The sequence below is a fragment of the Microtus oregoni genome, unplaced genomic scaffold (genome assembly GCF_018167655.1).
Source record: "Microtus oregoni isolate MIOR12 unplaced genomic scaffold, Mior012 000009F_ref0000495, whole genome shotgun sequence".
Classification (NCBI taxonomy): Eukaryota; Metazoa; Chordata; class Mammalia; order Rodentia; family Cricetidae; genus Microtus; species Microtus oregoni.
Window position 1 is genome coordinate 7,175,882 of NW_024543068.1, and position 26,999 is coordinate 7,202,880.

Sequence of the window (26,999 nt, forward strand, 5' to 3'; positions counted from 1 at the left end):
CCCCCCTTCCTCCCCCCCCCCCCCCCCCCCCCCCCGCCAGTTTCACAGAGTCAGTCCTGCTTGCTGGCCCAGAGCATGGTGGTGGACTTTGGGGGACAGTCTCCTTCATTTGTAGGTAGGCGGGCAGCAGAGGAAGGAACCATACCATAGATGTCCTTAGAGGCATTCTCTACTCACTCATTTCTTCCAACTGTGTCTTCCCTCTTCCCTTTACTACATCCCAACAATGTCATTCTAAGTCTATTAAGAAATTAATCCATTAATTATTAGACTAGAAGTCTTCATAATCTTACTGTTCCTGGAAATAATATCCAGGCACACCCAGAACGTCTCTAATGCCCCAAGAATTTATTAATCTTATTAAATTTGAACTTAGAATGAATTATCATGAATATCTGTGTGTGAACTTCTTTTTTACGTGAGGAGTGAGGGTGGGGTGGGGGTTTAAACAGCTGTGACTTGAGAAAGACAAAGCCAAGCAGTGCCTTCAGTTTTAGTTTCTCAATCATGTTTTCTAGTATGGGAGGGAGCCCATCATGGGCACCTTAGTGCTTCTACCTAGGCAGCAAAGACCTGAGAAGCTGGTGTAGGAGGAAGCCAAGGGGCGTGGCCATGTGAGAGATGCATGTGCTTGCAGGGTGTTCAGGAGCTCTCTGTCTCAGCTTGTATTATGTACTTCGATATTTCATGGATTCTTTCTCAGAAGTGGTGAAGATAGACTGTAATTTAATTTTGAAAAAAATCTAAATTCACAGAAAGGGTCCTTTATCATCTCTAGAGACACGATTATGCATTTCAAGCTGCAATAAAGATAAAGGTCTAGAAGACCCGGAATATTCTGTTCTGAATGAGAAATTGGATCACACTGTGCATAATAAGCCAGAAAAAAATGTCTGTATAGATTTTAGGAAAATGATAGCAGCTTATATTAAAGATTGAGTTAACCCTCCATTAACTAGAAGATGAAATTATTGGGATACTACTCAATAAGCTCTTGATCAACTTAGTTTTCTCCGGTGCTGTTTTGTTCTAAATGTATTTACTTTCTCTAACTTCTATCTAAGACAATGGGGATGTTCTATTGGGATCTCACCAAGGCCAGCTGGCCTAGGTCTGAAAAAGCATGGGATAAATCCGGACTAGCTGAACATAGCGGACAATGAGGAATACTGAGAATTCAAGAACAATTGCAGTGGGTTTTTGATCCTACTGCACGTACTGGCTTTGTGGGAGCCTAGGCAGTTTGAATGCTCACCTTATGAGACCTGGATAGAGGTGGGCAGTCCTTGGGCTTCCCACAGGTCAGGGAACCCTGATTGCTCTTCGAGCAGATGAGGGGGGGGGGACTTGATTTGGGGAGGGGGAGGGAAATGGGAAGCGGTTGTGGGGACGAGGCAGAAATCCTTAATAAATAAATAAATTAAAAAAAAAAAACGTGGGGTCAGAGCACCTGTCTCTCCAGGAGATCAGAGGTTGCAAGAGGAGTGAAGGCGTAAGTCACAAGATGGGCACAAGCTTTTGAAAAGCCCAACAGACCAAGTGAGGAGTGTGGAAAGTGAGGGACTCCACAGAGCCCGTGGGTCACAGTTTGCCTTTTCCCCACAATACAGAAAACAGGTCAATTTCGTTCTCTTGTATTTGTTATCCAGTCTTCAGGTTTTGTCAAACTGCTGATAATGTTTCATCAGCTCTTTTGTTTTGAGTTTCCAAAACAAAATAAACATTTCAGATAAATGTCAAAAAAAATAATTTTTCAGAAATGATATTTGCTTGCACAAATAATTTTTAGTATAAATCAGATAAACAGTTGGGGTTAAGTTGGGAGAAAAGCGTGTTTAGAGAATTTCCCAGTGCTGAAAGTACATTCTGGAAGATGGGCTTTCTATTTTGGTGGAGGTGTTTAAGCTAGTATCTCCTTATAAATGCATTATTGTAAAAATTGTTTTTGCATCATGTCATTTGCTTAATTCCGCAATGGTAAATTAGGATGTAGGAGAGTTTTTATTCTGCCACACACTGGAATTTTATTATAGTTTCTACAGGGCATCTGTCATTTATTTATGTTTAGAGGTAATTCTTATAGCTTAGAAAGTGTATTGACTACTGTTAAGAACTGAAGGGCTTTTTTTTGCATGTGTATGTGGTGTTTCACATGTGTACATGTGGTTGTGTGTGCACCTGTGTGTCTGTGCACATAGAGGGCAGAGGTTGACATCCCGTGATCCCATGCCTTTTTCAATTGTTTATCTATGTGGTAGGGTCTCTTCAACTCAGAGCTTGCAGATTTGGCTAGGTTAACTAGCTAGCTTGTTCTGGGGATCCCCTGCTCCTCGCTATCCAGCCTCATGTCAGTGGTGGAGTTTAAAATTGTCACCTCCTTGGCTCTGTAGATCTTCAGAGAATGTGTGTTTCATTTTGTCATGGATAGAGTTGCTGATAATGTTTTGAAACATTCTTTATGAAAGTACTTTTAATCCTGGCAGCAGAACACAAATCTTAGGAAGTGGTACTTGGAGTTGATAACTCACTGCGACCATGTGGGAGCAGTTTTCTCAGGGCAGAGCAGGCCATGGGAGCAGAATTACATGGGAAGTGGCCCTCTGTGTTTTCTTGTGTGTCTATTTGCTGGACAACTAATGTAATAAATACTTAAAACTACCAGAAAGTCAGGAGTGGGTTCCTTACTTGTGTGCTTATTACTTAATTGACACTGACTTGGATTTATTTTGAAGGATTTGTATACATCAATGGCAGAATCATCCAGTGATTCAGACCACTTCCGCTATCATAACCGATTGAGTCGATGGGCAACCAGGTCAGTTCACAGGGAAACTGGAAGTCATCCTACAGTAGATGTCACCGCGAAGGTCAACACTATCACCAGTACTTTACAGGTTAGTTTGACAGTGGTTATATTTGATAGATTTTAAGTAGTCTGAGCTGTGTAATGGTTACAGCCAGTATATCATTTTGTTTTAGTATTGTAATAAATGACCCTCAGGTGAATGCCTCAAAACAACCACGTTTATTATCTCACAGTTCTGTAGGTCAGAAGAAGGAAAATTCTCTTCCTTTGTCCTTTGTAGCTGCTCATGTGTCTTGTCTTGGAATTTCCTCAAAGCCGACTATCATGGTGGTTCTTCCAACTGTTGCATTTGGCTGGCTATGTCCTCCTTTCTGTCTTCCTTTTCCTTTTTTCGCTGTTTGTTTTTCTGGTTCTAACCCAAGGCCTTGTGCATGCTATGCAAGTGCACTCTCTACCGCTGAGCCACAGTGCCGGCCACTCTTCCTCTTTTAAGGACATTTGTGACTTCAGCTTGTCCTCTCAGTAATTCAGAAGAAACTCCACTCTAGGTCATGTCTCCAGAATACCTTTTGATATATAGGTTACGTAGGCAGAGTTCTATCAACTAGGAGTCAGAAATTGATGAGGATCATTAGTCTGGTTACCATGGTGATGATACCTGAACTATGTAATAGGTTGTTGAGAATGTTTTAGGATAAAACTGTATTCACAAGTAAAAAACTGCGGGAGTAAAAGTGGTACCGATGTTTAGCTTCCTGTGCCCTTGTGCCCACAACAGTGTGGGGAAGCAGATTATCGGTGGATGACTAATACATATAGAGATGTCATTTTGGTTTTGAACGTAACTTCTGACAGTGTTTGGAAGTCTGAGTGGGAGCAGCATGATGCTTTCCGTAGGAAGAGCTTGGAAAGGGCAGCCAGTGTGGGAAACAAACCCAGCATGAATTATTTCCAGCTTATTCATCCCTTGCTTTTGACTTAGCCATAAAAATAGGAAATTTGGCTTTGAATTACGCTGGGTTAGTATGCTTGATGGGAAGAGAGTAATTGTTGGAGGAATAATAATTTTCCATAAGAGTAATAATACCTGTTCTTTGTGAATTTTTTACGCTTATGTAACAATAGGATTTTTAGAGTCTGAATCCTTCTACCTTTCTGCCAAAGAGACACATTGGCAAGTAGGCATATTCAAAAGAAATTACTCTATTAATCTCTTATGTAAAACCAAGCATATTTAGGTAGAAATTTATGTTTAGGTTAGAAATAAATTTATTGTTTTTTAAGAGATTAAAGGGCACGTTTTCTTTTTCTTAATCCAGTTCTGTATTGAGGAATTAACTGGAGTACAATAGACCTACTGACTCACTTTCTTTACATACCTGAGCTCATTGCAGCTTCAGGATTCCTTTCTGCTCTTTTTCTTTTTCCTTCCCCCCCTCCACTCTTCCTCCCTATCCCCACCTCTCTCTCCCTACCCCTACTTCTCTCCCTTTCTCCCTTCCCTTTCTTATACTATTCTCTTATACTTACACCATGTTCTTATGGCATAGCCCATCCTGCCCATTTGCTGTGCACATGACCCTCTTCCCTAAGTCTTGATGCTCCAGGTTGCTTTGCTCCAAGAACAATGTGAAGTGCAAAGTGCACTCATTTCTGAAGAGGATTCTTTTCAATTTGTGGTTTTTGTTACCAACTTATTAGGGGACCTTGGATAAGGACTTGTAAATTACATGCTTCAGATACATAAATAAATTGCAGTGTTGTAGTGATTTGATGTATATGAAGTATGTTGCTATCCAAGTTACCTGGCATATATTGTAGCTTTTACAAAGTGTCTTTTACAAAATGTTGATTCAGTTCTTTGACAATGCCAAAATTGTTTGGGATGATTATTTTCTTTCTCCAGGACACCAGTCAGAACCTTCGACAAGTGGATGAGATGCTTGGGCGATACCGAGACTATAGCATTGGCCAGGCGGGTGCTATTGAGCAGGTGAGGGTGTTTTTGTTTGCACCGTTTACTTTTCTTATGGAAATGCTTATGTCGGGGAAGGGAATATAAGTAAGGCAATTAGGTGATGGTGTGAATAAGCACACATTTAAAACTGCCTTCCTGATTTCAGTTTAAATTTAGTAAAAGAACTCAGATTTTCAACTTGGGTTCAACTTAGCTTGAAAGATTTAGTCATAGAAGGGAGAACTCAGAACAGGAACTAAACAGAGCAGCTAAAGTTGGGCCACAGATACTCATAAAAGGCTGGAATTTTGAGGATGGTTTGTTTTAAAATTATACATGTTCATTACCGTTATTATTTTTTAAGATTTAATTATGTTTAATAGTGTTTTATCTGCATGTGTGTATGTGTACCACATGCATACATGAGCTGTAAACTCCACAAGAGGGCATCATATTACCCGGAGCTGGAGTTACAGGCAGTTATGAGTCTTCTGATGTGGGTGCTGGGAATTGAACTTAGCTCCTCTGTTACAGCCTCAAGTGCTCTTAAGACAGAGCCATCTCTTCAGCCCTATGTTCATTATTTTATAAAGTAAAACTTTCAAAGCTCCTATAAGTTCCACTGCATAGAGGAAACGCTTTTGATAATTTCTTGTTGATCCAGATACTTTGTACTTTTATGTCCGTATATCTAACGTCTTTAAGAAGTAGGACAGTGCAACATAGGCAGGTGATTTGGTTCTGCTGCTGTCCACACAACTTTGTGTGGGTGCGCCTCTGTGATGGTCAGGTTTAATTGTCAACTAGATACATCTGGAGTCACCTAGGAAGAGAATCTCAATGTTAGGATTGACTCTGTCAGGTCGGACTGTAGCATACCTGAGGGAGTGACTGGATCAGGTCGGACTGTAGGCATACCTCTTAGGTATTTTCTTAATTGCCTTAATTGATGTGGAAAGATCCAGGTCACTGTGAGCAGCATCAGTTTATGGGCTTGGGTTCCTGGACTATATAACAGAGGGGAAAGCCGCTGAGTGCAAGCAGGGAAATGAATTTACACCCATTTGTTTCTCTCGGTGCTTGATTGTGCCTGTGATGTGTCTGACTGCTTTAAACTCCTGGGGTTTCTTTAGCTGGCAGTGATGGCTTATAACCTAGACTATTAGCTGAAGTCAACCCATTCTACCCTAAAATGTTTCTTTCTTTTTTGTGGGGGCAGGTATTTTATTATAGCATCATAAATAAAGCTACTATAACCTCCCTTTGAACAGCTGTATAATCTTCTGTAGTGTGGATGTGGCAAGGGCTTGCTTTAATATAAACAGTACAGTAGTGACTGTTTCTCTTTCTCTCTCTCTCTCTCTCTCTCTCTCTCTCTCTCTCTCTCTCTGTGTGTGTGTGTGTGTGTGTGTGTGTGTGAGTGTGGAGTGTGTGTGGTGTATTTGTGTAGTCCTGGAGGAATTCTGGAAGTAAGATGGATAGGTTAAAGATATGTATACCTAGAGGTTTGCTAGATATTTCAGAAAGTTTCATTCAAGGATACGTCAGTTTATGTTTAGTTCAGATGTCGTGTAAGAAGGAAAGACACTTCAGAATTTAAGAATAAAGCTAATATTTTTATTAATGTTTTGCTAGATTCTCTGTGCTTTTTGAGGGAAAAAGGCATGTAAGGTAAAAAAGATGTTTACATTTTACATGGTATGTCAGCTTAGTGAAGGAAATGGGATTGCAATCAGCCTATGCACCCTTCTGGCCCTAGCCCTTTAGGTTCTCATGGATTCCCTTGCTCACCTTTAGCAACCCAGTTAAATGTATTTCTTCATTTTGAAGGAAGGAGCAGTACACATTGTAACAAGAAGGATTTACATTTATACAGTAATGGTTTATCTATATATCTATATATATATCTGTGCTTGTATCAATTATTACATAATTCCCACACTGTAATTGATGACTGGCTTTCATCTTACAAAGCAGAACTGTTATTGTTATTATTTGTTTGTGATTGGAAACTAATTGAGCACAAGGAAACACATCTTCTCTGATAAAAGTCTGTTCTACTTTCATTTAGAAAGCAAATATGGACGTTTTTCACCTACAGGATTTTTATGACTTATGATGTATTTGAAATATGGAGCTTTAAACTTCATGTATATAATAGCTCACAAACTGTTTTAGGTTAATTACTTTATTAATAATACAATTTTTACTTTTGAATTTGTTTGTGTAAAACTGGGACATTATTCACTAGAACCAGAAAACAGTCCTACTTTGTCACACTTATGGTAGTAGCTCGAATTGAGCACTGTTGAACTCTCGAGTGATTAGTCAAACCAACAGGTGTCTGTCTCCAGCCACTCTTAGAAAAAAGACCTAGGAGAACAAGAGTCTTTTTGCTCATGGCTCTTCCTTAGCCTCCTCTAATTTTCCTTCTCTGGCTCCTGAAGCTCTTGTTCTGTTCTGACAATCGGTTGTTGTGGCTTTTCATTCCGACATGTCCATGGATGATGGCCCTGATTGCTCTATGTTCGAACTACTCAGGATAGCAGCAATTCTCTTCTACTGCCTAGATATTATCAGGAGACAGGCAGCTCAGAGTTTCTTATGAATGATTCTCATGGCAGCTTATTCTGACAGCTGTTTGTTAGATCAGATGCTGGAAGCTGTGTTACCGTGTCACCAAATGATTTACGTGCATCTTTTTGTTTATTGTCTTCAAATCCTCAAAGTACATGGTAAAATTGTCCATCTTTTAAAAAAGACCAATTATTATGTTGTGTGTACGGATGTGTGTTACTTTGTATATGTGAGGACGAACGTGTGTGTGTGTGTGTGTGTGTGTGTGTGTGTGTGTAGGTCAGAGGACATCCTTTAGTGTTATTCCTCAGGAGCTGTCTATCTTTTTGAGACAAGGTCTCTCACTGGGATCTGGAGCTCATAGATTATGCTAGGCTGGCTGGCCTGCAAGACTCAGGGATTCACCTGTTTCCATCTGCCCAGGTTGAAAGTACATTTATGATATTTCCATCGAAGTTTGCTTTTTATGTGGGTGCTGTGAATTGGATCAGTTTCTGATGCTTGCATGGCAAACACTTTAGCAGCCAAGCTGCTTGTCTATGCTCCCTGCTCCTGTCTTTTTTTAAAATTGCATTTTATTGGGGCTGGAACGATAGCTCAGTGGTTCCAGAGTACTTGCTGTGCTTACAGAGGGCCTGAGTTCAGTTCTCAGCCCACACATGGCAGCTCAAAACCATCTGTAACTATAGTTACAGGGGATCTAATGCCCCCTTCTGGCCTTTGTGGGCACCATGCATAAGCATGGTGTGTATATCTATAGGCAAATCACTCATACCCATCAAATAAAATAAAATAAATCTTTAAACATAATTTTATTTATTTACTCTGTGTGTGTGTTTATGCGCGCGCACACATGCATGCGTGCACACGTATGCGTGTGCATGAGTCTACTGTATGTGTTGAAGTCAGGACAACTTGCAGGGATAGCTCTTTCCTTTAACTGTGGGGGCTCCCCCAGGGATGGAATTGGATTATCAGGTTTGGTGACAAAGTGCTTTTACAGACTGAGCTACCTCACCAGCCACTGAAACATGCTTTTTTTTTTTATTCATATATGCTTTATAATAGTGTAATATATTTTAACCAGTGATAGTTCAACTGTTATAAAATTTCACCATGGTGAATATCTGTTGCCTACTTGAATTAGCATTTTTCTTTTAAAATATAAAGAGACACTTCTTAGAGAAACAGAATCAACTCTTTTGCCTTAGGGAAGACTGGAGCTCTTATTATTAACTTAGGTTTTATAAATGACTATTGCTAACCCGCAGCAAATGGATATGTAGTTTGTGTGTTTAAATATTTATTTGTTGTTATTTAAACTCTGTGAAAATAATTTGTCAATGGGAAAGGGGAACATTTTGGAAATATGAGTATCTGCTGTGGTGTTTTTTTTTCCTGAGTTGATTTCTCCTAACAAGGGAACCACAGTGCGAATTCATTTTGGTCTTTTATAGCCTCTGGGTTGTTTAGGCTCTTTTTCTTGCAACCATCTCTATTTAACTATTGTTCCCTTGACTCTTTATAATCTCCAACACTGAGTTTGTTTTTTATTTCCCCCTAACTTTTTTTTGCTTATATCAGCTTATCAAGTGTTGGGTTCCTTTGTGTCAGTCTCGCTCCTCCCTGCCTGCTGCCTCCATCTTCGCTTCCCTGCTCATCTTCCCTTCCAAACTCTGCTCTGCTTCTCTTAAATAAATTTTCTTCAATTTTATGTCATTCAGTTCATCTAGTCAGGCTTACTTTGCTTGTTGTGGTGATCTCCATTTCCCTGCAAATGATATGAATTCATTTTTCTGCATGGGCTGGAGAATATATTGCACTCATATGTGTGCATTTCTGATATAGATCCCATTTTCTTATCATCTGTTGGTAGATACTGGGCTGAGTCCATGCTTTGGCTCTCTCTCATCAGTAGTCCAGATAAGGCTGTGTAGTTATCTCTGTAGCAACTTACCTTTGATTCCTTCATCCAACCATAGGCCTAGTTCTTTGCTTATAATCCATGAAGTCAACTGAAGAGTCACAGAGAATGTGTGAGAAGGGTTTGTTTTAATATTTAATAGGCATATTTGGAACATGTTTTGCTTCTCATATTGGAATGTTTGAAGAACTGTGCAGTGGATTAGCCTCATCTTGCTTCTTCTAGAACCTGTGTTGCTGTTAGTGAGACAACAGGGTTTTTCTTGTGCTGATGTAAAGATGAAATCCACATAAAATGTTAGTACTGCCTGCAGTAGAAGTCTGGGCTGATGTTGATGATGCTAAAGTAGTTAATAGTGGGTTATATTCATTTTTTTTTTGAATTTTCGAGACAGGGTTTCTCTGTAGCTTTTGGTTCCTGTCCTGAAACTAGCTCTTGTAGACCTGGCTGGCCTAGAATGGTTATATTCATTTTTAAGATAAGGATGGGATAAAGACTTAAGATCCAATTATAGCACGGAAACTTGCATTAATAGGTAATTTTTTTCCAATAAGTACTCTGATTAAAGTTTTCCTTTGGGAATAATATGAAGTTACCATCTGGTATGTGAATTCTCAAGAATGTTAAATAAAGTTCAGGTTTTTCTTTTTATGTAATGGATTTCACTTATCAAAAGGCCCAATGACACCGCAGAAGGTGATTTAAACCAGACATTGGCCATTTCCCTTAGTTCAGAGGTCCCTACTCCCGTGGCTGATACTCAGTAATTCATTGCCTGAAGGTAAGAGCTAACCAGTCTTTTAATAATTTTAAGTAATGGCAATCTATTTGGATTGGAAAGGGAAGGGGAGAGGTGTTTGGGGGAGGGGTAGAAGGGTGGGAGGAGGGGAGGGAAATGGGAGGCTGGGAGGAGGTAGATACTTTTTTTTCCCCTTTTCTCAATAAAAAAAAAGAGTTTTAAAACAAAACAACAACAAAAAAGAAATTACATTTAATAAAATTAAATTAATCAAATTAAGAAATTTAATTAGATACTGTTGAAGACCAGCTTCGACATAATTTGTACATTCCAGGGTAGGAACATGAGGATTAGAATTATTAAGTAAAAGGAACAGAGATATGAGAGAAATAAGAGACAGAAACACAGAACAGCATCCTGTGGGACATTCAGTGAATACTGAATTCACCTTGTTTATTATCCATATGCTTACGTATTTCACTCCAAATGGGGAGGGGGAATGCAGTAGACTTCATTAACATGATATAAGGAATAGACTTGGTCTATTGGACCTTGGTCCAGGTGGAGGGGTCCACCTCTATACCCCAAATACTAATTAACCACCCCCCAGGTCAGAATCACTTGTTTGTAGCCACACCTGTTGTCTGCAACTTTGAGAGAGCAAGAATAAGCTCAAACTCTCTGACCTCCAGTCAAGGTGGAACAGGCTCACAGCTGTGGGTCCCTGCAAGTTACATCCTGTTAACTTCATTTTAACAATGTACTTCAGATTTTGAAGTAGGTTATTATCTTGTTGAAAATTTTATCCTCAAGTTTCTTGTGAAGCTACTAGATATGAATACACACACACACACACACACACACACACACACAGACACACACACAGAGACACATATATGTTTTCAGAGGAATAGTGAGGTGGCTCAGAGGGTAAAGGTGCTTGCCATGCAAGTCTGGCAGCCTTAGTTCAGTCCCTGGAACCTACATGGGGAAAAGAGAAACCCAACTCCAGAAAGTTGTCCTCTTATCTCCCTGCTATGGGCTCTCCACCACACATGCCCTTGTACTCAATGTTGAAAAGACGTAATGCAAAAAGAATCTTCTTGAGACTTATGGAAGAAATGCAGTTTTTGAAGTCAGAATCGAAATTGAATTCTGATTTTATTTCCTCCTTAGAAATTACGTCAATTATTTTGAACAAGTTACTAATTTTTTTGAAGACTAAGTTTCATTATTTAAAAATTGAACATAATCATGCATACTTTTTTATGCTAATATTTAAGTGCTCATAATGTTTTTGGACATTTTAAAAACATTTATTTGTGATTTCTTAAATTTGTCTAAAAATCACCATTGTTAAGTATTTGCTAAACCTCTTTAAAATTTACTTTATTTGTGTGTGTGTTCATGTACACAGGTTTGCACATGTGCAGCCCATGGCTACAGTCGGAATACACTCTCAGGAGTTGTTTCTCCCCTGGCATCTTGCAGCCAGTGCTCTTGCTGAGCCATTTTCCAGCCTCCGTGTGAAAATTTATAACATTATGTTATGTGATATTTGTACACTGTGTGAAGATGTGTTGTTGTGATTAGTTTAATAAAAAGGTGAATGGCCAATAGCTAGGAAAGAGAGATAGGCAGGCCTTCCGTGACAAAGAGAGGAACTGGGGATGAATCTAGGTGTGTGGAGAAGATACCCATCAGACATGGAGGAATTCTGATGTTCAGAATGAAAGAAAAGTACAAAGACATGTGACAAAGTGTAGATGAATAGAAAAAGGTTAATTTAAGTTACAAGATAGTAGGACAAGCCTAAGCTGAGGCTAACAAGTCTTCGTGTTGTTGTAGAGCTGGTGGTCCCTATGAGAAAGCAAAAATACATTTGGTATCCCATATTGGGCATCAAGGTATCTTTTTTCTGTTGGCTAAGAGCTGTGCATGAATCTACTGATTTTTTTAAATTATCACCCGGAGCCCCATGATCCCGCAGTCACTGCCCACTACTCAGGCCTGGCAGTGCTTTTGGTCCTGTGGCTTGGCTCTTCTGCGACTGCAATATGTATGTTTAAATTAAATCTCTGTTGTTCTATTTATCAATAAGACTTGGAAGTGAGTCAAGGCTAGGATGAAAACCTGCTAGCTCAGGGAAGTTGAGTAGTAACTAGTTGACCTTGCTTTTTGGCCTGAGACACTGGAAGAGACTCATCTCTTCCTCACCCCAGAACCAAAAGGAAGTGCCAAACTCAAGTCACTGCCCTTTCCTTCCTGTGCATCTTCTCTATCCAAATTGCTGTCTTCTCTATGGTCAATTCTGGTCAGCTAGTCAATAGCTCTGGCCCCTGATTTAAGGTTTAACTTTATTGGCAAATCTTGGGAGTGTCATATTGCGATCAAAATATCCCACAACAACATTAGGTTGCATATTCTAAATTTTTTCCTATTCTAGAGTGATTAATTTTTGGTACCTTTTATTGTTCCTAGATTTTGAAATGATTATTTCTCTCGTTCTGCAATATTTTTCTATATATTCTATGGTGGGTCAATTTTTTTTTTTTTTTGGTGTTTATGTCTGGTCTGGTGATCTGTGATCTCTGTCTGTGTGTGCCTTCCCCCATCTCTGTGTCTGTTTTTGCCTCCCTCCATCTCCCTCTCCCTCCTCCCCCCGCCCCTGTTGTGTGTGTGTGTGTGTGTGTGTGTGTGTTTTATTACCTTTAGCTATAGCTTAGGATTTGTTAGCTGGCACCTCCATATCTAAGTGGTTTTTGGCCCCATTTCCTTTCTGGACCAACTAGAAAGGCGAAGGAAGTGCAGCGGTGGTGCGGCTATGACTCGAGCTGCTGCCGGGGTAGCGCAGAGCTCTGGGGAGAAAAGGAGTCTAGAACATCAGTCCTGTATCCACAGCTCTTTCCTTCTTCAAGGGCGTGGCTAATTTCAGAGGTGGCTTAAAAACAGAGAGGCTGGAATAAGGAATCATCAGGCAATAAAAAACTTAGGTTACGACCTTTCAAAAATCAGCTCTGATCCCAAAGGGTAATTTAGGAGAAAAGATGAATCAGAACTGAAAATAGATTAGCCTTCATGGGGACAGAATAAATTCAATTCCTACATGTTTGAGGGGGTTTGGGCTTTCTACTTATTCTAACCCAGCTTCCCACTGGGATGAAAATCACATGATCTTCTGAAAGAAATTATTACTTTGGATTTTCATGCTCATTGTCTCTGTATGATAAAAAAAAATAAGCAGGCACAAGAGAATAGAAAATGTGACTGTCAAGACAAAGGAAAATGCAGACAGTCAATTATAGTGGAACTATGAAAACCAGTATAATGTGTTCAAGAAATTATACGAGATAATTGAAAACTAAATGCAAGTAACTACAAGTAGAACATTAGATGATTTAAATAGCCAAGCAGCTTTCGATGGAGGGATTAAATAGGAGTCAGTAGGCAGTTGAAAGAGAGCGAACTTAAAGACAGGCCAAAGAAGATATCCAAAGAGAAGAATGTAAGGATGAAAGGGTGAACCTTACAGAAAAGGGAATGATGGAAGATCAATAGGATAAGAAAGGATGACATTAAAATAATAATAAATGCCAGGTGTGGTGGCTCACACATGATGGTAATTACAGCACTCCTGAGGGTGAGGCAGGAAGATTAGCATGAGTTTCAAGCCAGTGTGGGCTACACTGGAAAACCCTGTCTCAACCAAATCGAACCCTTTTGAAGAAGACAAGGGACAGGAGGCAATGAGAAGAGAGACAGGATAAGACAATGAATTCACAGCACATAAAACCTAACAAGTTATCCATTCTGTGATCTCTATGGGTTAAAAAATACGATCAAACAGACAGAGTTTACATAGTCCCATAGTAAAACAATGGCGAAGTTAAAGAGAAACCATCCTAATGTTTTCTCCAAGGATGGATAAAAATGTGGTTATCACGGGGGTATTGGGGGCAGGTCTTCAGGAAGGAAGTAGCTTCAACTGAAGGGAAAACACAGATGACTTAATATGAAACAAAAAAAGCCAGATTATTTTGCAAAAAAGAATAGGAAGAAATGGAAACTGACTTTGCTTCAAAGAGTGTGCTCAAATCAGGTTTAGCCAAGAGTAGCGAGCTGAAATGAAAATGAGTTTGCTTCATATGTGATCTTTCTGCTTTCCCTGTGGCTGGGCTGGCTATCTTCTGTACACTTCCCCAGGTTATTAAATACTTGCTTGTGCTTACAATAAGGGGTTCTCTACCTTTTCACTGCGGCCCAGCTTAGAAAGTCTCTTCTCAATCAACTGCCTTGTTTTGACCTTGTTTTCAAAGAGCTAGAGATGATTTGAGATGGATTTATGTGTTATTCATACTTGCATAATGTCTGAGGTGTCCCAGAAACCAGGGCGGACAGATTTTCTCAGCTTTCTTCTTTGCTTTTTTGGGTGTTACTTGAGATTTCTTCTTAGGTCTGCAACTGTTTGTTTGTCTAGATACTATGTCCAGTATTTAGCTTATTTTGTTCTTTATAGATAGCTCTTTTACTATTCTAAGTGTGCATGTGTGTGTGCATGCACATGGGCATTAAAACCACCAATCTTAGTATGTGATGACATTTGTTCTCACAGTTCTCTGGCATGTGTCCTCTTTTCATGAATGTATGTGGTGTTCTAATGCTGTTTGGTGGTGCCTCAGTCCCTTCAATAACTGTTCTGTGTCCACTCTTCACACCTGGGTTTCTAACAGAATGCTTATAAGAATGCTTTTCGTTTTCATTAAAATGTGTTGGCTGGTCTTGTTATCTTTCTACACAAATGCGAGTAAGTCATTTCAGTGTTTGCAAGCCCGTGTGTGTGTGTGTGTGTGTGTGTGTGTGTGTGTGTATGGTGAGTGTCTCTTTCTGGCAATAGGAAGTGGGGATAAGGCAGTGATAGGTACCATTATAAGTCAGACCTTAGCATTTGTTCTTCAAATACTTGCATTTATTAGTTTTTCTGTTTCCTAACATAACTCAGTTTAAAATTCCTCTGATAGCATTTTTTTTTCCTGGTTAAGTTGGATATTTCAGAAACCACTTTCAGATGTGTCTATTATGCTAGGGGTTTCTTAAGAAGAATAACTCTTGAGCATCTTCTTCAGTTAAAGGAAGATTTGGAGCAGTCAATAAGCCAACTGCGGAGTCAGCGCTTACAGAGAAACTCAGGAGGGAGAAGTGTTTCTGTCACCAGCTTGAGTGCCAGTGATCTCGATGGTGGCGCTGTGGCAGGTAGACCCCTTGTGTGTTCTAAAAGCCTTTTTCCTTCCTGAAGTACATACTGAATGCTTTAATCATTAGAGAAATACAGCATATTCACAAGATTATAGATCTTATAGATTAGATACTGTGCACACACAGCACTGCACCTGTTGGACAGTATAGTGCATGCTGGTTTTTAAAGGGCCTTTGAAAGTCTGGGTTTATTAATTTTATTTTCCTCAGGCTGTGTAGACCTGAAGCTTTACTCAGCAAAGCTTGGCTTTTAATTGCCGCTCAAACTTTAAAACAAATGCAGAAATAAAATTTACTTTGGTATGTTTTCTTTCTAATCTTCTCTTGGCATAGTAGTTATACAATTTCTGATTGTGAACTATGCTGCAACACATGGTATAAGCAGGCGAATTTTAGCCTTGGTGTTCAGCTAGATGCCAATGATGGTGTTAAAGTTATTAAGCACTTTGTTTGCCTATAATTAACCCGTATTTCCCTGTAGTACTGAGAGTCAGGTTCGAATCGCGCATAAACATCCTCAGTGATGGGAGTGATTTAGTTGGAGGAACGTTGGTTCCTGGAGTTGTGAATACTGCTGTTACTCATAATAGTGATTAAAGTAGAACACTATTATATGTTTTTATGTAGTCTGTTTTTATTGATTGTTATGCACTGTTTTGTCTTTAGATTAATTTATTTGACATCTGCAAGATTTGATGTTATTAGTGGGATGTTATATTTTAGGGAGGACTAAAGCGTTTAGATTTTTAGTAGTTACTTTTATGTAGGAGAAAATGTGTTGCTGCTTTGGCCAGTATTAAAAATTGGACCTTTTGTCATGTTCTGTTTTCAGGCTAAGTTTGTTGTTCATTTTATCTACTTTAAAGCAATGCTGTTGTGTTCTTTATGGCTCAGTATGTTACTTAGGAAATCTAGGCTAAGAGTGACTGGGTGTCTCTATGTCTGGTCTGCAGTTGTCAAGGGAAATTTTAGATTGTTCTGCTGTGGTGTTTTAATGCCCTTTCTTCTTCTTTGCATTGGAAAGAGAGTCTCCGTTTTACACCTACCTCACCTCTGAAGGACTACGAGCCACAGGGTCTTAAACGAAACAGGTCCAGAACTGGTGTTCGGTTTGTTCGGGAGACAGATGACATGGTCCAGGTACTTTGTAACATTGTGTAGTTTATCTGTCGCATGTTCTACTTGTTTATAAATGACTGACTCTTGAAGTTTATGGACATATCTCAACTAAGAATTTGATCATCAATAATCTTGCACTGTCTTTTTTCTTTTTAAGCCAAACATTTTATATTCAATGCACAAATACATTTTTATTCCTTACGATTGAGAGGAGTCCCCAGTGCAGACAAGTCAAACACATCTCTTCTTCATGCCTTGTTCTTAGCAGCTGCTCCCACCAAGGAGAGCATTTCTTACAATTTATGAATATTATTTTCAGTATACAAATCTGTATTATCTATTTTGGATTTTGTTGTGGAGCATTATATTTTGAAGATGTAAAAAAGAGCATTCTCAAAAAAAGAAGTAGAAATGGCTAAGAAATATTTTAAGAAGTTCGGTATCCGTAGCTGTAATGGGAATTGCAAGTTAAAGTTGCTTCAAGACTAAGATCAGTGAAACAAATGATAAATTCACAATACCCAGGATGTTGAGACAGTCCAGATGTCCATCAGTAGATGAGTCGGTATGGAAATGTGGTGTGTGCAGTAGTAGAAGAGTAGTCATCCCTAAAGAAAAATGAAGAATTGAAATCCACAGGGAAATGGATGGAATTGAAATAGTCACTCTGAGTGAGATAACCCAGACCCACAAGACAAATATTGTATGTTCTCTGTCATATATTGATGTCGGGTTTGAGTCTTTGGATATGTGTGTTTAGGCTGGGGCAAACGTAGAAGTCATGAAGCTAGTAAGAGGCCATGTGGCAGTGGGTGGGTGTCATGTGAGATGGGGGATAGAATGCAGGTGATGTGAAGTAGGAGAGGGAAATAGTGAAACAGAAAGGCTTAAATGTGGAGGGTGTCGGGAGGGGTGGGTAGACGACCGTATGGGGAAGGATAACTAACAGTGAAGACATTTGAAAAAGCCATGGAAACCAACTACTAGAGAAGCTTCCTAAAAATATGTGTGCATGCAACCCCCCACCCCATATATACATATGGAGTTCAAGTGGAGTTACCTTTTAATAGGGACAGTGATACTCCCAGATTCCACAGACTTTCAAATCAGAAATGTCAAATAAGAAGTGCCAGGCATGCAATATCTTTTTTTTTGAGTTGTTGCCCAGTGATATCCCATAATATTTCCCAGCCCAACAATACAGACTAGTACTGTTGCTCTTGGTTATTCTTGAGTATGGACATGCGAGATAAACTGTGCTGTATTCACAGTAGCTAAGAAATGGAGAGTTAGTAATCATCTAGAAAGTTCTTCCCTACTGGTTAGCTTTCGATAGCGCCAGGGTGTTCTGTATACAGTGCTGGAGGAGGAAAATAATCAGCAGTCATTCTTATCCTGCTGTGAACCCTGCAAGCTGCAATAGCTACGGCCGGGCAGAATGACCCACTGGTACAGCGGTGGCGCCAGTGGCGGGAGTCATCAACACTTTGCAGTTGGGTTTAAGGCCTGTTCCACAAGATGGAGGTTATGTCTGGTATCATACTGAGCTAAAAACACATGATTGCCTAAGTCATAGGAAGAATCTGATGCTATTACTCTGCTAATGGGACATAGAAATAACCTGTCCTCCACCCACCACCCAGGTCATATCCTTAAACCCATAGATTAGAGAGCATTTTTAAACTTCTTTTTTGTAGTAGATGGTGATGAATACAGAGACCTCAGATGGTCCATATGCAGATAATGAGACTGGGACCTCTCTATATTATACCCTCTCCTGCTGAGGCTCAGGGATCATTATGGAAGCAGTGGTGGAAAGACTGTAAGAGCCTGAGGTTGTAGACATCTGCCGCAACGAGGCCTTTGCATGCAGGCATTCCCAGCAGTTATGACTGTATTGTAATGAGCCACGTAAGATCAAGCCAGTTACAGTCCCAGCACGGAAGGTGGAAAGGCTCATGCAATTCCTCTGTTGGCTGTTGATAGCTGCAGGCATTGTGAGCACTTTCTTCATGAATGTGATCCTTGAGAGGGTACACATGCTCCGGCAGATAGTCCTGCACCCATGCCTAAACAGTTCTGTGTAGACTCAGTGCGGTTAAAAATAAAGCGCATGGAGTTAGGAGGGACAGGTTTTGGGGGCATATGGAAGGAACTGAGGGACTGGGAGTAGAGTTGAGTAGATACATTATATACATGCATGGAACTCTGAAACAATAAAAAGAATTAAAATTTGAGTGTCTTAGGGGTAATATTCTGTGATGAAACACCATGACCAAAGCAGCTTGGGAAGGAAAGGGATTATTTGACTTACATGTTCATCACTGAAGGAAGTCAGGACAGGAACTCAAACAGGACAGGAACCTGGAGGCAGGAGCTTGATGCAGACATGGAAGTGTGCAGCTTACTGGCTCATTCCTCATGGCATTCTCAGCCTTTGCTTTCTCATAGAGCATGGGTCACCAGCCCAGGTTTGCTACCTCTCCCATCAATCACTAATTAAGAAAGTGCCTTAGAGCCTGATATGGAGGATTTTCTCAACCCATGTTCCTGCCTTTCAGATAGCTCTAGCTTGTGTCAAATTGACATAAAAGTAGCCAGCACATTGAATTTAGCTGGATCAATTAGATGGTTCACTCTTCAGAAAGCCCTATTAGGTTAGCTTGCTAGGTTGGAGCAGATATGAACAAATGCATCAGGTAAACACATTAAAGACAGCCTTCAAGGCACCAAAACGTGTTGGTGTTGCTTTGAGGAAAGAAAACCCAGCACTTCCCTTGGGTTAATTTGACCATGAGTAAGCCCTTGTTTGAGTCCTCCGTTTCGCTCCATGTGTCTTCTGTCTGCCTGTAGTTTGTGATTCTGGCCTGTCTGTAGTCTGTCTGTTACATATAACTGATGTTTCCTTAGCACCTGTCTGTCCCTAAAAAAGGGCTTTGCTCTGTACTTAGTGAATGGTATTGTACAAGTTGTGCAGGATTGAGGGACAGTTTACAGAAATCTTTAACAGAGTTTTACAAAGGATCAAGTCACTGACTCAAGTAGACCACAAATGATCCCAAGGAAGTCAGTACTGCAAATTTACCAACGTTTATGGTGGGCACTCATTGTGTAAGGTTGCTTTTGACCTGTTTTCTGTTTCCAACAAATGATTAACACACATGAATAGATACATAAATACACACAATGCATTGTTCTCTGGGTCAGGGATATGAAAGAATACATATGAAAGCTATAGATTACATGAGAAATTCAAAGTAAGAAAGGTTGATTTTTATATTGTCCTCTTAAAGGCAGGCTAAACAAATGGGCTGAATATCCACATAGCAGGTGTGCTGCTTGGCTTTTGTCACATGTCCAGGAGGAGGAAATCCTAGTTGAGAAAATGCCTCCCTAAGATTGGCCTGTAGGCAAGTCTGTATGAACACTTGATGTGGAAGGCCCCACTCACTGTAGGCAGTGCCATCCCTGGGCAGGTGGTCCCAGGTGGTGTAAGAGAGTAGGCGGAGCAAGCCAGTGGCCGCAGGCAATCTTCATGGCCTCTGAACCAGCTGCAGTCATGGCCTGACTCCCTTTGGACAATGGACCGAAAGGTGAAATAAACTCTATCTTTTGGTCATGGCAATAGAAACCCTAATTAAAACAATCCTGTTTTAATCAGGTTAAGTCTTAAGTGTCCTCAAGGCGTATTATTAACTCAACTGTGAGATCTAGCAAAAGTTTCCATCTCTTTGAATGTAAGAGATAGTTCCATAAAAGACTATCACCTTTTGTATGGTTGATTTACTAATTTTTTCTTCTACTGGTCTTTTTCTGATTGTTGAATTATTGATGACACTACTTTATATTAAGTAAGAAATTTGAAAATTTTTTTGAAGTATTATAACAGTTTCTATGAATATATTTTCTTCCTCTGTTTCTTAACTTTTTTTTTTTTTAGAGTTGAATTTTTTCTTTGTTGTCTTAAGTAGCTAAATTAATTAGGAAAGGGTGGGAACAGCTTCCCGCTTTGGCATCTTTGTTGTGATTATTTCAAGATGAGGTGCTCAGAGGTGACCTCAGGAAACCCATCTGCGGTTGTTGCTGTCTTCAGCACACTATAAAACAGAATGAGATGCATTAGAAAACACCTTGTAGGAGTGTCCCTGAGACTATTTTTTTTTATTTTTTTATTGAGAAAAAGAAAATAAAAAGTTTCCGCCTCCTCCCAGCCTCCCATTTTCCTCTCCCTCCTCCCTCACTTCTCCCCCTCCTCCCACCCTTCTCCCCCTCCCCCCACTCCTCTCCCCCTCCCTCTCCAGTTCAAAGAGCAGTCAGGGTTCCCTGCCCTGTGGAAAGTCCAAGGTCCTCCCCCCTCCGTCCAGGTCTAGGAAGGTGAACATCCAAACTGGTTAGGCTCGCACAAAGCCAGAACATGAAGTAGGATCAAAACCCCGTGCCATTGTCCTTGGCTTCTCATCAGCCCTCATTGTCCGCCATATTCAGAGAGTCCGGTTTTATCCCATGCTTTTTCAGTCATAGTCCAGCTGGCCTTGGTGAGCTCCCAGTAGATCAGCCCCACTGTCTCAGTGGGTGGGTACACCCCTGGTGGTCCTGACTTCCTTGTTCATGTTCTCCCTCCTTCTGCTCCTCATTGGGACCTTGGGAGCTCAGTCCGGTGCTCCAGTGTGGGTCTCTGTCTCTATCTCCATCCATCACCAGATGAAGGTTCTATGGTGATATGCAAGATATTCGTCAGTATTGCTATAGGATAGGATCATTTCAGGTTCCCTATCCTCAGCTGCCCAAGGAACTAACTGGGGACATCGCCTTGGGCTCCTGGGAGCCACTCTAGGTTCAAGTCTCTTGCCAACCCTAAGGTGGCTCTCTTAACTAAGATTTGTGCTTCCCTGCTCCCCTATCCAACCTTCCTTTATCCCAATCATTCTGTTTCCCCAAGTTCCCCCCATCCTCCCCTTCTCACTTTTCTCTCCCCATCTCCCCTTACCCCCATCCCACCCCACCCCCAAGATCCCAAATATCTTGGGGTAACTCTAACCAAGAAAGTGAAAGATCTATTTGACAAGAACTTTAAGGCATTGAAGAAAGAAATTGAAGAGGATACCAGAAAATGGAAGGACCTCCCTTGCTCTTGGATTGTGAGGATCAACATAGTAAAAATGGCAATTCTACCAAAGGCAATTTATAGATTCAGTGCAATCCCCATCAGGGTCCCATCAAAATTCTTCACAGATCTTGAGAGGACAATAATCAACTTTATATGGAAAAACAAAAAACCCAGGATAGCCAAAACAATCCTATACAATAAAGGATCTTCTGGAGGCATTACCATCCCTGACTTCAAACTCTATTACAGAGCTACAGTAATGAAAACAGTGTGGTACTGGCATAAAAACAGAGAAGTCGACCAATGGAATTGTATAGAAGACCCGGATTTTAACCCACAAACCTATGAACACCTCATTTCGATAAAGGAGCTAAAAGTATACAATGGAAGAAAGAAAGCATCTTCAACAAATGGTGCTGGCACAACTGGATGTCAACCTGTAGAAGAATGAAAATAGACCCATATCTATCACCATGCACAAAACTCAAGTCCAAATGGATCAAAGACCTCAATATCAGTCCGAACACACTGAACCTGCTGGAAGAGAAAGTGGGAAATACCCTACAACAGATGGGCACAGGAGATCGCTCCCTATGTATAACCCCAGAAGCACAGACATTAAGGGCAACATTGAATAAATGGGACCTACTAAAAATGAGAAGCTTCTGTAAAGCAAGAGACTATTATTTTTAAGTATAACTTGCTAGTACAGACTGTATGATTGAACAGCATAGAGGAGTGTTTGAGCATTACTCATTCATTTTTCATTTTCTGTACTTAGTTTCTGTTTTTGGGACAGTGCTTGTGTTTGGAATCAGTTGTGAGTGAAATCCTTTCCTTTTGTTGAGTTTATATTCTGAATGGGGTAACTAGGTATTAATCAAGCAATGACATTAGTGCACCTGTAATATGAATTAAGATGCATGTTATCATGGAAAGAGACACTGGTCATTGGGCAGGTGGTATAACAGACATGTGACTTACCAAAAGGCTGATCAAACGAGATCCAGAAATGGGTAGAGTCATCCGAGATAGGACAGTTAGCTTGGCAAGAACAAAGACAGCAATGTAAGGCAGGCTACATGCTGAAAAACGTCCAAGAGTCTCTACTGTAGAAAGTAGCCAATGTGCACATATGAATTAGGATAGTCTTGTGTTCAGGTGTGAATTAATGGCTATTTGCATTAGTATATGTAGAGTTGGAAGGAAGAAAGTAGATTTGAAAGCTATTAAATGGATAAATTGATAGGTTTTGAAGGTTAGATAACTACATGGGAAAGGCAGGGGTCCTCAGTCTGTTTTACAGATTGGGATTCATGTTCTCCTTATGGCCAAGCTCAGTGGATTCTCTTGTTGATCTGTAAGCCTGTTGTCTCAAGATGCACTTTAACTCTTCTTACTGTGTGTGTTCTTAGTGCCCCAGTGGAAGTCTGTGCTTTGTTTATGTGGTTTTCTCCAGCGTTCTCTTGTCATATTCTTATTTCCCAGCAGGGAGTCGGCACTGATTAGTTGTTCAAAGAGCATTTATTGAAATGAGTATTTCGTGTTTCTATAAATCTCTGTATCTTAAAATTACTGTACTATAAACTCTAGGATACATATTTATATAAAGTATATATATATATATTTATGTTTAAAGCACAATAGATTGTATGCCATGTATTCACTACTCAGGACAAGACAGACTGTTCTACACTACTAAGTAGGCTCCTTTAAGAAATGGGTATAGCCTGTCCTGATGTTAGAAACAATAAAAAAATAAATAAAAAAGTTTTATGTGTGTGGGTGTTTTGTCTGCATGTATGTCTGTGCAACACATGTATGCTTGGTACCTACAGAAGTCAAAAGAAGATGTTTGATCCCTTGCAACTGGAATTGCAGATGGTTGTTTGAAATAGAACCCATGTCCTATGGAGCAGCATCCAGTGATTTTAGCTGTGAGCCATCTCTCTATTTCTATCCCAACTTACTTTCATTATTTTTTTGTTTTAAAAAGAAACCCTGGCTATGTTTTATTGCTTGTTGCCTGCCTGTAAACTGTGCATAAATTGAATATTACTGTACATTGTTATGTTTTGCTATCTAGCCTGACTGATGTGCAGTGGTTTGGATGGCATTTGCAGTGCTGTGTGATCTTTCCAAAGGAAACATTAAATACTGTGATCTGCTCTGTGGGGTTGAATTTATCATTTTTGTTAAGAAAAATGTGGCTCCATGCTTTTTGTACATGGATGTTCACGTGTTGGCAAGAGTGTCTTGGCATGTGTGTTGGTCACCTAGGCATGTGGTCTGATGTGGTGAAGATTTATTGTAATACAGCATGTTCATTTGCTTTTGGTAAGCTGCACTCCAGTGGCAGGGTTGACATCGATTACAGAGCTTGCAGTTGTGGAATACGTGACATCTCCAGGTCACACACAAGGAGTGAAGCTCTTCTGTTGGGGAGAGTGTGATGGCCACTGTTACTTGTGAAAGACATGTGTCTTTAATGACACATATTTATTGATTATTGATAAACATATAGAATTTGGATCTTTCTGTGGAAGGGAGTTCCTACTTTGTTTGTTTTTTAAGAGTAGAACCCAAGACTGACTGTGCTTTGCTTTCGTAGCTTCATGCTTTTCACCAGTCTCTCCGAGACCTCAGCAGTGAACAAGTTCGGCTTGGTGATGATTTCAACAGAGAACTTTCTAGAAGAAGCCGGTAAGACGGGGACAGGGTTTTCCTGGGAGGGGTGAATTACAAAGGAATAAATTCATTTCTTGACAAAATAGTTGACATGTTTACATAGATTAAGGAAATGATGTGCTTTTATATGAGTATTTTAAGATTTTTAAAAATGTTTTTATGCATGTGTACGTGTGTGTTCCTGTATGTGCAGATGTATGTGTGTGTGTGTGTGCAGGTGCGTGCAAATGGAGGCTGTAGGTCACACTTGGGTATTCTTAGGGGCCAATGGCTTATTTTTTTAAAAAAAGACTTATATTTATTTCTGTGTGCGTATGCACCTATTTACCTGCTTATTTATTTGTGAAATGAGATGACATTGAATTGTGGAGGGGTAAAATTGAATATTCTGCCTGTATCACTAATTATATTCATGTTTCTAAGCATACTGGATAGGAAATAATTTGATTCAGAAATTTTGGTAGTCTCATTTAATTATTTTCTTTCTTTTTTGTTTTTTGAGACGGGGTCTCACTATGTAGCTCTGTCTATCCTGGAATTCACTATATATACCAAGTTGGCCTTGAACTCACAGAGACCCACCTGCCTCTGCCTTCCAAGTGCTGGAGTTAAAGGTGTGCACCATCATATCTGGCTTAATTTTTTGTTTTTTTTTGACTTTTCAAAAATATATTGAGTTATGAAAGCACAGAGGAGTGAGCTTTAACTTGGGTACCATATGGAAAACTTGAGAAACTAGTAAATAGCAATTTCCCTTTATGATGTAAGAAAGGTTGGTTGAGGGAGCTGAGGGGTAGAAATCAAGGGGCTTTCTTGGATATGTTAGGTTTGATATGCCTGTGAGACAGTCAAGAGGAAATGTAAAGTAGTCAGTTTTTAGGCTAAAAGGAAAAGAAGTCTGTGTGAGACACATGAGTTCAAGAGTGCTTGGCTTGTAAAAGTGCTGTGGTAGTGGAGGACATAAAGAGAACTATGGAGAGCATCATGGACAGAGCTGAGTACCAAAGAGGTCAGATATGTAGACGTCTTAGCCTTGCTTTGGACCTGGCTTGAAGGTCAGATGAGAACTGGAAAACCTGGGAGAGAATGGGTATCTCCAAATCAAGAGTGAGTTAAAAAGAACACATTTTCAGAGATTCACAGCTCAGAAATCTTAGCTTTTAAGGTACTTCTTTCTGAGAAATTATGTAGATATAAATTACATAAAGACAATAGTATTATAACTAAGAGGAAGATACAAATTAGAAGTAGTGGATACTGTGAAATATAGCAGTCAAAAGGTGCCTTCTCAGATTAACAAGTTATCACAGCTACGTTGGTTGTGCTGGGTTAATGTTACAGAGACAGTTGCTTTCCTGTACACCAGCAATAAGTAATTATAAAGTTAAAAAATCATGAAGCAGAAGGGGAAATAGTAAAACTATCCTGAGAATTCAGTGACAATAACCCAAAAATGACAGCCACACATCAGGCCTGCAGATTCAGCCATGTTAGAGTCAGAAAGTAAATGGCCTTTGAGAAGAATGTTTCCAAGGGGAAGGGACTAGATTATGTGTATATGGATGATTCATGCAGAAAGGAGGCTATCAATGGACACGATGAATACCCCCAAATGATGATGAGAATTAAGGGGGAAAAGCCCCAATTGTGAAGCTGATTGAAATGTGCGGGATAGAAGGCGAGTCCCAAGAGCCTCGGCTGTTAAGAGTGAAGGCTGCCTTGTGCAGCATGCACGTTGTAAAAGCCCACAGGTAAGTGGCAGACGAGCTCACAATAGCAGTAAATAGTCCAGTATTGCTGAGGAGGTAGTGAACAAGGCACTTCAAAATAAGGAGTCGCTGGAAATATTTGACTGAAAATGATGAGGGTAACAAGCCAGAGGATTCTGAGTGGAGAAGGCGTTTGGATGCTAGTCGGGAGTAGAGATGGGCGGCAGTCCTGTTCTTGCAAGTCTTTTCTGGACTGCATGAGCGCTGCTGCCCCTGGTTCAATGCAGTAATAAGGATGGAGTTTGTGTTCCTCAAACAGGTTATGAGATGAGGAGTTTTATTTTCCCTCTGTCATTTTAGAACTCTATCTTCGTTTCTTCCAAACTTGAAAGTGAGGGTTGCTGGGGCAGCTCAGTGTGGTGGTGGGGCTCAAAGTTGGGGCCCCAGGTCCACAGCTTCAGCATTGTGTAGCATTTGCAGAAATGTACATTCTTGTGCTCCATCCCTGACTTAGTGGTTCCGAGATTTCTTGACAGGGTCTCTGTGGCGTGTTTTAACAGGCCCTTGAGGAGAATTCAGTTGAGAATTGTGGAATAACAATTACTGTGAGGGGTGGGCTTCGGCTGAGGGGCAAATCACTTACCTAAGAAGTACCAAACCCTAGTTTTGGTTCCCAGCTCAAAACAATGATGACATCCACAAAAACCATTATGCCTTTAAACAAATTAATGACCTGGAAACCTTTTACTTTCTTGCTTAGGTCGGATGCTGAAACAAAAAGGGCTTTGGAAGAATTGACCGAAAAGCTTAATGAAGCCCAGAAACAAGATGTGGTGAGAAGTCTTTCTTTATACAGTTTTATTACGTAAGCTGTGAGGGGTGCTGCATGCCTGCAATTCCAGCTCTTAGTTTGAAGTCAGCTTGAATGGTGTAGCTGGTCCTAGACTGTATGAATGCATAGCAAGACACTGTTGTTCTCCTCAAACAAACAAACAAACAAACAAACAAAAATTTAAAATGCAAAACCAAATACCTGAACCAAAGTTTAGTTCCACTTCTAGATACATAGAGGGTGGTGACCAGACTGGTCTTACTCTAGTGACACTTAGCAGAATAACTT

The 26,999-nt window shown here is 40.1% G+C and overlaps 1 protein-coding gene across 1 annotated transcript in view; it reads left to right on the forward strand.

Moving 5' to 3' along the window:
- The window catches only part of Cep128 (centrosomal protein 128), a 358,487-nt gene that overhangs the window by 19,234 nt on the left and 312,254 nt on the right, over positions 1-26,999 (forward strand). The window contains exons 3-8 of the mRNA XM_041658366.1: positions 2,733-2,894; positions 4,713-4,799; positions 15,127-15,253; positions 16,281-16,396; positions 24,094-24,185; positions 26,640-26,712. Of these exons, the coding sequence (XP_041514300.1) occupies positions 2,748-2,894; positions 4,713-4,799; positions 15,127-15,253; positions 16,281-16,396; positions 24,094-24,185; positions 26,640-26,712 (642 nt within the window). The 5' untranslated portion in view covers positions 2,733-2,747. The remainder of the gene's footprint in view (positions 1-2,732; positions 2,895-4,712; positions 4,800-15,126; positions 15,254-16,280; positions 16,397-24,093; positions 24,186-26,639; positions 26,713-26,999) is intronic.